General features: G+C 58.0%; 1 protein-coding gene across 5 annotated transcripts in view; it reads right to left on the reverse strand.

Moving 5' to 3' along the window:
• Positions 1-10,818, reverse strand: part of SMARCD3 (SWI/SNF related, matrix associated, actin dependent regulator of chromatin, subfamily d, member 3) — a 30,354-nt gene extending 19,536 nt beyond the window's left edge. For 2 of the 5 annotated variants that reach the window (XM_043589957.1, XM_043589955.1), the window contains exons 1-2: positions 10,720-10,787; positions 8,746-8,855 (exon numbers count right to left, since the gene is read on the reverse strand). In XM_043589957.1, the coding sequence (XP_043445892.1) occupies positions 8,746-8,784 (39 nt within the window). In that variant the 5' untranslated portion in view covers positions 8,785-8,855; positions 10,720-10,787. Of the gene's footprint in view, positions 1-8,745; positions 8,887-10,719 lie in introns of all 5 variants that reach the window. The other 3 variants (XM_043589956.1, XM_043589954.1, XM_043589960.1) reach the window with 3 other exon arrangements.
• Positions 10,819-12,350: the final 1,532 nt, after the last annotated feature.

Below are 12,350 nucleotides of genomic sequence, written 5' to 3' on the forward strand. Positions count from 1 at the left end.
AGATCTTCCTTCATGGCCTCAGAAGGACCCGAAACCCTGTTGACGCCTGGATCTCGACATCCCGCCTCCAGAAAATACGTTTCCATTGTTTAAGCCGCCCAGCCCGGTACTTTGCTACAGCCTAGGAGACGAATCCACCCCCTAACACTGCTTTCAGTACTCCTGTGTGGGCCCTCCTGTGGCCTGCCTGCCAGTCCCAACTGCCACCGGTCTCTCCCCTTCAGTCCCCTGGCTTGGTCGACGCCATGCAAAGCTTGGGGCTTTGCAACGTGGGGCTCGAACCTACAATCCCGAGATCAAGAGCCGCTGGCTCCACCGACGGGGCCAGCCAGGCGCCCCCCCACCCCCAATTCTCTTCCTACTCTCATTGTGCCAAAGCACGTCTCCCATTCCCTGCTGGTAAAACTGCCTATTTGGACTCAAGAACAGATACTTATATTTATTCCGTCTCATAAGAATTAGCCCATTATTCTAGCTCGCGATCTTTCGAATCCCCGTTCTGTTATCCGCTGTATCTGTCATCCTGTCCAGCTGTGTGTCATTCACAAATCCCTGAACATGACCTTCCCTCTTCATCTGGGTCTGTGCTGACTATTCTGGAAAAGGACAGGCACCAGGACAAAGCCCTCTCTCCAGACAGCCTACAACCTCTGAGGCTAGTCTTCAACTGGCAGCAAATGGGCTCAATCATAGTGACATCCAGTGACGTGCCACAGTGTCACATTGCTGGTTTAAAATCGGCCGCAGTAGGAGTATTTATGCCATGGAAATTGGCAAATAGTACAAATCAGATTCCAGTTCCCCCTTCCCACCCTGTCAGGAGCCAGTTGTTAAATATTTACCAGCACACTACTGCGTCCAGCCCACGTCTATGTGTCACGCTCCAGATATTGGGAGAGACTTTGTCAAACCCCTTCAAATGAACAGGTACATCTTTACGGAGCTCCATAGCCTACAAAATAGTTCGGTGTGCATTATTTAATTTGGTTCTTTCAACATCCCAGGGAGTTAAAGGGCTGGATATTACTGTACCCATTTTATTTTATTTTTTATTTTTTTTAATGTTTATTTTCGAGAGAGAGAGAGAGAGAAACAGAGTGCAAGGTGGGGAGGGGCGGAGAGAGAGAGGGAGACACAGAATCCGAAGCAGGCTCCAGGCTCGGAGCTGTCGGGACAGAGCCTGACGTGGGGCTCGGACTCACAAACCCTGAGATCATGACCTGAGCAGAAATCGGACGCTTAACCAACTGAGCCACTACTATACCCATTATAAAGATGAGGCACACAAGGTTAATGACTGATTCAGAGCCAGACAGAGAACTAGTCAAAGGTGGGCTCAAACCCGCCATGTCCTGATCTGAAGGTCGTGTTCTTTTCGGCTCACCAAATGCCCCCCCCCCCCCGACCCCGGCTGCCACCGTTGGTTGTCAAAGTTGCCCTGAATGCCCTCACCGGCCACTGCTCTGGGCTTAAAACACAGACAAACTGTGAGGGGGATTCTACCCGTGGTCCTTCCCGTTCACAACACGTCATTGGGATCCCTGTTTCTACCTGGGGGAGAACCCTCAAGTTTTCAACAAGCCTCTTTGCATTTTGCTTAAAATTCATCGTTGACAAGAGGTTGTCTAAAGTGACCGCAGCTCAGTGCAATGTCTCTCAGGGTGGGACCCTCGATGGAGTTCTCAGGGCTAGGAATGCTGACTCAGGGCTCTGGGCCAGAGGGCTAGAAGAGGTACCAGGTGGGTGGTGACCGCAGGAGGGGAGCCCAGGGAGGAAGTTGCAGAGTGGGCAGGCAGACAGGTGTCACTTTGCCCACACTGTGTCTTCAACACTTTTTAAGGGGCGCCTGCGTGGCTCAGTCAGTTAAGTGTCTGACTTTGGCTCAGGTCATGATCTCACGGTTTGTGGGTTCGAGCCCCGCGTCAGGCTCTGTGCTGACAGCTCACAGCCCGGAGCCTGTTTTGGATTGTGTCTCCCTCTCTCTCTCTCTCTCTCTCTCTGCCCCTCCCCTGCTCATGCTCTGTCTCTCTCTCAAAAATAAATAAACACTGGGGCGCCTGGGTGGCGCAGTCAGTTAAGCGTCCGACTTCAGCCAGGTCACGATCTCGCCGTCCGTGAGTTCGAGCCCCGCGTCAGGCTCTGGGCTGATGGCTCGGAGCCTGGAGCCTGTTTCCGATTCTGTGTCTCCCTCTCTCTCTGCCCCTCCCCCGTTCATGCTCTGTCTCTCTCTGTCCCCAAAATAAATAAATGTTAAAATAAATAAATAAATAAATAAACATTAAAAAAATTTTTAAAAACGCTCTTTAAAATCTTAAAAATTGAGAGATTTCACACCAACAGCCAGATTTCCAGAATCTCTCAAAAAACTGGAAATCTGGCAACACAAGCCCACCGATGCACTTGGAAACAATCAGAGAATGCTAACAGGGGCTGTCCCTTTTTGAAGAGGCAGGGTTTCTCCATTTCACCAAGCCCCCCCCCCCCAATTTTAGGGGTTGCAAACTCTAAACGCCCAGGGGCCCAGCAATTAATGTAAATGAGGGGCGGGAGCTTTGTGCACCAGGACAACTAGCCTTGACCTTGGGCCTCAGTGCTGGGCCTATAGAAAGGGCTGGCTGCTTTGCCTCCTTCAGGGTCACTGTGGTTTGGGTCACGGCACACCTCGCTGTTCCTCCCCCATGGGACGCTGCCAGGCGGACCCCAACTGGGACTCTTGCACCAACACGATGAAACTGTGTTTCAGTTTCTCTCACTCTTGTGAGGACCGATCAGCTGAACCACGAAAAATCCTCCACAGTTCCTAAAACTTGCAAGAGGCTCTCAGTCAACACCGGTTGCTAGTATTCTGTGCTCGTGTGCTTGGCTCTCCTCTGTCCTGTGGGAGCTGCTCTGGGGTCTCAGGCGACAGAAGTGGGGGGCGGGGCTGTTGGGAGGGGTGCGGCGGGGGAGTCTGGTCTGGTGGGGCTGTGGTCCACCCAAAGGGCATTTTTAAAAACGTTCATCTATTTTGAGAGAGAAAGAGCGGGGAGAGGGGCAGAGAGAGAGGGTGGGAGAGAATCCCAAGCAGGCTCTGTGCTGTCAGTGCAGAGCCCGATGGGGGGCTCAAACCCATGAACCAGGAAGAGTCAGTCACTGAAACAACTGAGCCACCCAGGCACCTCCCCTCAATGGGCATTTTTCGAAAGGGTATCTAAGATGGTTTTTTCTTGAAGGAAGGTGTGAGAGTAAGACGGGGGGTGGGGTGGCAGAGTAGGGGCTCAGAGAGGAAACTGAGGCAAGAGAAGGCAAAAGCAAAATAATGCTTCCTGCTGGGTGGGGTGTGGGATCTGGAGACCGAGCTGGAGCTCCGCCTCCCCTCTCCCTACCACTGCCCTCCCCCTGCGGGGGGGTGGGGGGGGCCGCCTCCAAGCCCACCCCCTTGGGCCCCTACTGTGACTTCAGCTGCTGACCCGGGAGGAAATCAGAAATCTGCTCACAGCTCGGGAGAGTCAGAGGACCACAGCGCTGTCTCCTCCACCTGCCGGCTCACTTTTTTTAAATTTCCAGCTCAAAACTTTCGTAAAGGTAAAGAAGGCAGGCTTCTCAAATACGCAGACGGCGTCAGGCTGGATGGAGGGCCGCTGGCTGGGAAGCCGGCCTAAGGCTAACCAGAGAGCTCTGCGTCTGAGTTCAAGATACGGGAGCGGGGAGAGCGGGGTTCTCAGCGGACGGGAGGAAAGGCCCAGGGGCTTCTCACTGGCTCCAGGCCTTTCTGAACCAACAGTGTAACAGCAGCGAGAATGGCCAGCTGGGCCTGGAACCAAGGGAGACATGGTCACAGGGTCTACAGAGGACAGCTAGACATGCTGGTGGGGAGGGCAGCACTGAGCATCACATTTTAACCCACAGGGTGACAAGGGGCTCTCTGGCATTCACGGCGTTCTGGATCTTGACCCGAGTGCTCAGTACTTAGCATCCCACCGAATCTCTATAGAAGGGGCGTCAGGTCCTACCTTACAGAGGAGACACTGAGGCTCGGAGAACTAAGTGCCTCTGCCCACATCAGCCCAGCTGGCAAGGGGCAGAGCCCAGCCCCCAAGTCTGGGACTTTTGAAGAAGCCAGACCTGAACGTTCCTGACAGCAGACCCAGGAAGTGTGGACAACCGCCTCCAAACGTCACGGAGGCAGAAAGGGGTTTATTCTCTGTAACTCCAAAGGGGAAGGCCAGGGTCACAGGCAGGAAGATTCTCCTCACTTTAAGAACCACTAAACAAGGGGGGGTGTCTGCGAGCATGGCGAGCAGGTCCTTTCGGAGACGGACTGCCCAGCTGTGGGCCACGAGCGGCTCAGGTATCGGCAGCTCCGGGTGGGGAGGCCGGAAAGGCCCACCCTTGCGTTGTGGGGGTGCAGAGAGGGCAGGGCTAATGGTACAAAGGGGTCTCAGGGTCATGTCAAGATCAGCGGTCAGAGCCGCCTCCCCCCAACATCCCCACCTCATTCATTCACAAAGTGTTTTTCTGCGTTGTGCTGAACAAGACAGATGCAGGCTGTGCCTTGAAGGACCACTACCAGGGATCATTTAAATTTGGGGTACACGCTAGAAGATGTAAGGAGGTGGGACTTGATGCCTAATCAGGGGAAGGGGGGAGAAAGTCTCCCTGCAAGAAGTGGCATTCCAGTGGAGACTTGCAGGATGGACAGAACCAGGCAGATGAAGGGAGCTGGAAGGGTGTTGCAGGCAAAGAGAACAGCATGTGCGAAGGCCCTGAGTGCCAGCAGGTGCCGGAAGCCCATGAAGACAGAAGACAGAAGAGATCAGGTCCGCACTGCAGGAAGCTCTGGCCACCTTGGTGGGTTGGGGCTGGGAGGAGGGGCCCAGACCGAGTGGGGGTGGGGTGGGGGGGGCGCTACTGAGGCGTCTATCTCCGTGGTCCGGGCAGAAGACAGCAGCGGCCCCACTAGGGTGGTGACGTGAGAAATGGGTGGGCAGAATTGAGATGTGTCTAGGACATAGAATAAAATAAAATAAAATAAAATAAAATAAAATAAAATAAAATAAAATAAAATAAAATGAGGTGATTGCTCCAACAGAGAGAGAAGGAAGGGGGAGGGTCAAATGTCACTCCCAGGTGAGGGCTTGAGCTTCTGTATCACTGTCAGCAATATGGCCGGCCCCACCCCCACTGTGGAGGGGACCCTGTGTTCCTGTCTTCTTGTGTTCACCAGGAAACTTCTACTCTGTTCTCCTGGAGAGAAGACTCTGGAACAATCTTACCCCTCCTCCCAGGCCTCTTCTCCTTGGGAGGGGCTCCCTGCCTGATGAGGTGGGGGCCTGACATCTACTGGACAAGCTCCTTTCCTGAGTCGGGGATGGTGACATCAGGGCCGTCCCCTGAAGCCTGTCCTTCCCTTGTGGGTGGATTCGCTGGCCCGAGGGAGCCCGTCTCCACCTTCCTATACCCTAGGTAAGCAAACCCAAGTTAGGGCGTAGGGTCCGCCCGCTACATCCAGGCCTCAGGTTCCAGCTTCCTTCTCTAGCCTGCAACAGACACGCGTGCCTACTTCTCGGTGGGTTCGCGACCTAGGGCGTAAAGCGTGTGACTGGTCTCACCCTGTACCCAAACTCACCTGCTGGGCATATGTGCGGACGGAGGTCTCTGTTTTCCTGCAAGGATACTACGCTTCCCCAAGAACGTGACTGGACTTAATTCCCGATTTTAAACAGACCTCCCCGCTGCTGGATGCTTCTCAGAAATGTTGTGACCGTTAGCGTGTAACCTGAAGGTGTGCAGTGCACTTCTCTGGGTGTGCTAGCTTCGGGTTGGGATCGAGCGATGTTTACATGGCGGCCCGCTATTGTGTCACTCTTTGCCTGGGCCCCGGGGAAACCTGCAGTATTGCTGAGGACATCGCTTAGCTCTGGTCACCCAGTGTCCCCCTCGTGCCATCACACGGGAGAGACTTCCTGGAGTCTCATGGCCCCAAATCACAGTGTCTCTGAGCCGGTGGCATTTGGTTCTCTGGGCAGCATGAATGACACCCGTGCTCCTGTCTTCCCACCACGGAAGGGGCCCCGGGGCCTCACGGCTTGTGTCTCGCGCGCTAACCTTATCTGCGGCTGCAGCACATTTTCCCGCCCCTCGGGTCCCCACGTCCTGCCTTCCTCACTATGCGTGTCTTTGCAAACCGCCTCCAACCCTTTCTGGGGTGGGGTGGAACACAGGCCCACCTTCCGGCGTCCTCCTGTCCCCACCTTTCTCCCCTCCCCACAGCATGCTGCTCCTCGCTCCGGGCCCCAGAACGTTCTTCGGTCTGGAAAGAAGGTTGACACGGGAGATGATCCAAGTGTGCAAATTCCGGGAAAGGCATGAGCGGGGGACACATGCTCTAAGACACGTTCTCGGATCTCCCGGACGTAAGTTTAGGTAACAAAGAAATGGGTTTCACAGCTTGGGAAGCAAACGAAGGAGTGGGCCTGGCTGAGGTGGGCAACTGTTCTCCCACGGGGTCCTCATCCGCGACTGGGGGTCTGCACACCCCTCACCCGCGCGGGGACACCAGGGACACGGCCGTGGCCCCCACCAGGCGTCCCTCAGCTGCGCGCCCACCAGATGCGGTGATCTGAGAGGCCTCCGAATCCTGCCAAACCCGAGGGCCATTCACTCATCCTGGGTGTCTGTAACCCAGCCTTCTCTCGTGACACCTCCTCCAGGGACACCCCCTCCCGGTGACACCTCCAGCTCATTACCTCCGCCACTTAACGCTCGCTAATAACGAGCTCTTGCCTGCAATCACGCTGCCAGCGCTCGGGGCAAAGACAGCCTCCAGCTGCTTGCACGCCTGGGCTCGTGCCGACCGTGCTGTCTAGACGGTAGCACGGGGCCTGTCAGCATCCAAATGACAGCACGTGCCCAAGCCGCCGAGCGTCAAAGCCGGCTTCTTGCCTGGGACGGCACATGCTGAATGTGACTCTAAAACAAAACGCCAGAAACTTCCCGCAGCACCTCCCTCCTTACCCCCTTTGTCACATAGACAGGTTGGGACTCCCGAGTCCCTAGGAATCTCAGGGTGGACCCTCAATTCTCCTTGTGACCGGGCTGCTCCAGGACCACGTGTTGCTAGGATGTACCCAGAGCACTCAGCCTCCCACCCTCCTCCCCCCCCCCTCAGCTTCTCAGGCCTCCCCTCCTCAACGGCCCATCCTTCAGGGTGATCACCTCCTTCAGGCTGGGTCTAGAGCAACCCAGCTCTCTCTGTTGGAGAGCCCCATTAGGGCTTAGCTCAGCGTACCCCAGACCAGCCATAATATACAAGGACTCGCCACGTGGGGACCTGGCTGTGTTGTACCTCCCGGGGACCCCAGCTGCCCCCCTCATCAGCCCCACCTACTAGGCAGGCCTCCAACCTCATACAGCCTCAGACAACTTTAGAGTTGCCCCGAAAATGCACCAGGGTTCACCTTTTCTTTAGGATTCTGCATGAAAAAGCCAAGCCCTGCTAGCTGGGGGAACAGGCCCACGCTTAACACAGGCAGTGGTTAGGTTGTGGGGCAAGGGGCAGGACCTTTGTTTGGGGGCTTGATTTTCCTGCACAGCATTGCATTTGTTTCCACAGTGACCAGCACTGGGTGACAGCACCAGGCTCCCCCGGCAGCCGGTGACAGCACCGTTCTGGGCCGGCGGCAAAGGCGGGGGGAAGCTGGGAGGGGAACGGGCTGCCCTGACCTTCAGAACAGCCCAGGCAGGAGAATAAGTTCGTCCGCTGCTTCTGGTGGATTACACCCACCCCCCCGGATCTCTGAAAGCCCACTTCAAATTGTTCCTTTCAAGGCCTTCCCCCTCCTCCACGGGCCTGAGGCCTGAGCTGTCTGCTGGGCACTTCCCTCGGGACCCCCTGAGTCCATTCCTCCTGCCGGATTATGGTTCCTGAGGGCCGGGACTAAGTCCCCAACACCCCCAGGGCACCACGGCGCCCAGCCTGTCACAGGGGACTCCCGCTGGTGAGGTGGCCAGAATGGCGGGTGGGGGCTGGGCAGGAAGGACTCAGACCAGAACCGCAGGCCTCCCGGACCAGGAGCCAGGCCAGCCTCCTCGCGCTCTGCCAAGAGGAGGCTCAAGAAGGTCCAACTCACGCGCAAGGGGCCCGGAGTCCCTGTGCGCTTGAGGCCCGCCTACTGAGGCCACGCCACAGGCTGCCGCAGCCACCCCCTCCCACCAGGAACAAACCCCCGCCGGGGTTCTGGAAGCCGTGTAGAGGGTGGCCACCGCATGTCCAGAATTCGTTTTCTACAGCCCCGGCGTGTCGGGCAGAAGCAGGCCCCTCCCAGCTAGCAGAGAGCGTGTGTGCACACGGTGTGCAGGTGCGTGCACGAGCACACACACGGCTGAGCACAGAGGAGGTGGGGCAGCGTGTCTGTGGGTGAGGAGGAAGTGAAAGAAACCAGAGCCCCAGACCACTTTCACCTGAACCAAAAGCTGGTTTCGGGCTCACTGGTTCCTGGCTCAGACTGGCTTTGAAAGGCAGGAGCGGGGAGCCAGGAAGTGAGGGCGCTCAGAAGAGGCGGCGGAAGGGTGGAAAGAGATGTCACCAGGGTCTGGGGAGTGGCCGCAGCAGTGGGAGGGGGTGACCAGAAGCACTGTCACGGGTCTGGCTCGGGGCTGAAGTGCCAAGAGGCGGCCTTGGGGTAAGACTGGAGGCCAAGAGCCAACACCTCTCAGGGGCATCCCAGGGCTCCTGCTCCTGGGTTTGGAGGGGGCAACGCCTACCTGTACCACGGCGGGTGGGTGCTGAAGGCCTGGAGTCATAGGTGGCGGGGTCCTGCAGCGGGGGAGTCATCCAGTGCCCCCTCGGTGCCCGGGCCCAGAGCCCACTGCACCTGCAGCACCAAGGGCCATTGTGAGGAGAATCTGAAAGGAGAGGGCAGTGGGAGGGGTGGCCCAGACCCTGAGCCCCAAAGGCAGAGTCCAAATGGACCTCTGAGGGCTGATGAGGGAGTCTGAGGGGGCCAGCTGGGTGGACCACAGTCTGTGACAAGGAGGTCTGAGAAAGAGAACGGGAGGGGTGCAGAAAGGGACCAGGATGGAGGTGACAGGCAAGTGGGAGCAGTGTGAGAGCAGGAAGCAGTCGGCAGAGACCAGGTCTTGCAGGACTGAGCTAGGACAGAGCAGAGCAGAGCAGAGAACCCAGGCAAGACCCAGGCCCGGCAGGGGAGGCCAGTTTGGGGGACAACAGGGTGGCCACAGGCAGCGAACGGGGAGGGGGGCAGCCAGGCCTCGGAGGCATAGGGCACGACCCGGAGGCCCGGATGGGACCTGGATGGCTTCTGGAGCCCAGGGACATCTGAGGGAGTCCGAGGGGGGGCGGGCAGGTAGAGAAGGCCTGTTTGTGACCCGCCCGCTCTGCTCATGCTGGCCTCTCCCCGGGTGCACAGCTTTCCTGGTCCCACCCTCCTGCACAAGCAGGAAGGCCACAGGCTGGCGTCGGAACCCACTTTGTGAACTGGAGTCCTTGAGCAGGGGCGGGTGTGGGGAACGAGGAAAAGGCAGTGCTACAGGTATGGGGTCGGGGGACTTGAGAGCGGTTCAGGGTCACACGTAAGTGGTGTTGGCCAGGAGGCGACTCTGACAAGTGTGAGGAGGCAGGACAGGTCATGAGAGGAGGAAGATGCCCCTGGGAGAGAGGTTACCGGCTCAGGGCTGGGGGGAGGTGCCTTACAGGAAGGCTGAAGACAGAGGGACAGCCTGGGTGGGAGAGGGGTGTCCAGGCGGGATGCCAAGTGGAGACAGGGGAGGTGCCAGGCAGAGGGGAAGGAGGGAAGGTGCCAGGCAGGGGGGAAGAGGGGAGGTACCAGGCAGGGGAGAGGTGGGGAGGTGCCAGGCAGGGGAGAGGTGGGGAGGTGCCAGGCAGAGGGGAAGGAGGGAAGGTGCCAGGCAGGGGAGTGGGTAGGAGGGAGAGGGTGCCAGGCAGGAGCAGGATGGCAACATGCTCGGCAGGGAGGAGGTGACAGGCGAGGGGGAGGAGTAGGTGCCAGACATGAGGGAGGAGAGGAAGGTACCAGGCAGGAGAGTGCCAGGCAAAGAGAAGGAGGGGGCATGCAGGTGGAGGGAGGATGGGAAGGAACCAGGTACAGAAGGAGGGAAAGATGCCAGGCAGAGAGGAGGGGGGGGGGGAGTATTAGAGAGGAGGTAAGATGGGAGCCATGGGAGAGGTGCAAGGAAGGGGGGAGGAGGAAGAGACAGATACCCGGCTCGGGGTGGGGGAGGTGCCAGGCAGGGGGAGGAAGAGAGTCAGGAGTGGGGGGAGAGATCAGGAAAGGAGGAGGGGATGACGATGCCAGGCAGGGAGGGGGAGTGCCAGGTAAGGGGAAGGCGCCAGGTAAGGGGAAGGTGCCAGGCAGGGATAAGAAGGAAGATGCCAGGCAAGGGGGGGAGACCAGAGAGATGCCAGGCAGGGAGGAGAATGGGGAGAGGCCGGGGGGGTGGAGGGGGCTGTCAGACAGGGGGAGACGCCAGACAGGGGGGAGGAGGATGCCAGGCAGGGAGGAGGAGGGATGCCAGGCAGGCGGGAGCAGAGGAGATACCAGGCAGGGGGGAGGAGGGATGCCAGGCAGGGGGGAGGAGGGATGATGCCAACAGAGGCAGGACGGGTGCTGCCAGGCAGGGAAGGCGGGGGCGCCGGCGCAGCGCGGCCGGGCGGCGTCTCCGCAAGGGCCTGGGGGCCGCGCGGCGCGGGTCGCTCACCTGCTCCCCCGGGACCCCGGCCCGGAGCGCGGCCGCCCGCTCCCCGCTCGGCGCTCGGCTCGGCCCGGCGCCTGCGCCGCTGCAGCCCGGAGCGGGGGAGGCGCAGGGAGCGTCTGCAAAGAGCGAGGAGCTTAATAATGAGTTAGGGATCAGAGCAGGCAGCGTCGCCCCATCCAGGCGAACGTGCGATCGCCACGCTCGCGCCCCGGCCAAGTTCATTGTGATTCTCAGCCTGTGCACGGAGGAGCCTTAGGTCTGTAGATGCACCTACGCGCCCGCGGATTGACACAGACTGTCAGCAGCCTCAGTGACGGCAGACATTACCTGCTCTGGATCACACAGGCTCACAGACACATTTGCACACACACAAACACCTCCCTGGAAGGGGGGGTGGGGGCGCGGCGAGCGGGGAGTGGTGGTTCGGTTCCACTCCAGGTTCAGGGCCAGGCGCTGACTGATGGCACCTCCTCCTACCTTTATGCACAGGCCCTCGCCCCACATCCACTCAGATGAGCGGACTCTCGTCACCCCGTGGGGTCTCCCAGGAGTCGTCCTCGAACCATCAGTGGCAGCTAGCACAGTGCCTGGCCCACGGTAGGGGCTCAGCTCTTCCCTGCTGAGAGGGATGAGCCTCAGAGAGCCTGAGCCAAGCTCCGAGGCAGTGGGAGCCTCTGCGTGGCGGAGCCAGCAGGTAGGGACTTTTGGGGTCAGGGTCCTGCCCACCCCCCTACCAGGAAGAGCTGTGATTGAGGCCTGGGTGGAGGTGGAGACCTGTCCCCTCAGAGTCTCGCCTCTTCCCCCGATGCCTAGCCTGGCCCCATCCGGGCCACTCCTCTCACACCGTGGGCATTTGGGGATCCGGGGCCCCCAGCGCTGCCTGGGCCTGCACCGTCCAGGAGAGGAGCGGGCTTGGAGGCTTTTCCACCCTCACTTTGTTGTTGTTGTTGTTGTTGTTGTTATATTTTCCTTTTTTACTTAAAACTTTTTTCCCAATTATGTTAAAATACACATAACACAAAATTTGCCATCTTAACCACTTTGAAGTATATAGTTCAAAGCTGTAAAGTGTTTTCACTTTGTTGTGCAGATGATCTCTGAACTTTTTCACTTAGAAAACTGAAACTCTACGCATTAAGCAATGACTCTCCATTCTCTATCCCCTTGGGCACCCGCCGTTCTGCGTTCTATTTCTATGAATCTGATTGCTCAAGGCCCATCGTATAAAAACCTTCATATGGTATTTGCCCTTTTGTGCCTGGCTTATTTCACTGGGCATAACGTCCTCAAGGCTGACCCCTCAAGGTGTCAAGATTTCCTTCCTTTTCTGGCTGAATGAGACTCCGCTGTATGGATATATACACGCTATATACACCGTATACATGTGTATCAACCACATTTTGTGTATCCATTCATCTGTCCATGATAATTTGGTTGCTTCCACCTTTGGCCACTGTGAATAATGTTGCTTTTACACCCCCTTTAAAACGTGTTGACATTAAGGGTGCCGGGTGGCTCAATTTGGTAAGCGTCTGATTCTCGATTTCGGCTCAGGTCATGATCTCTCGGTTCATGGGTTCATGGGAATGAGCCGTGCATTGGGCTCCACGCTGACAGCCCAGACTTGGGATTCT

The sequence above is a fragment of the Prionailurus bengalensis genome, chromosome A2 (assembly GCF_016509475.1).
Source record: "Prionailurus bengalensis isolate Pbe53 chromosome A2, Fcat_Pben_1.1_paternal_pri, whole genome shotgun sequence".
NCBI classification, from domain to species: Eukaryota; Metazoa; Chordata; class Mammalia; order Carnivora; family Felidae; genus Prionailurus; species Prionailurus bengalensis.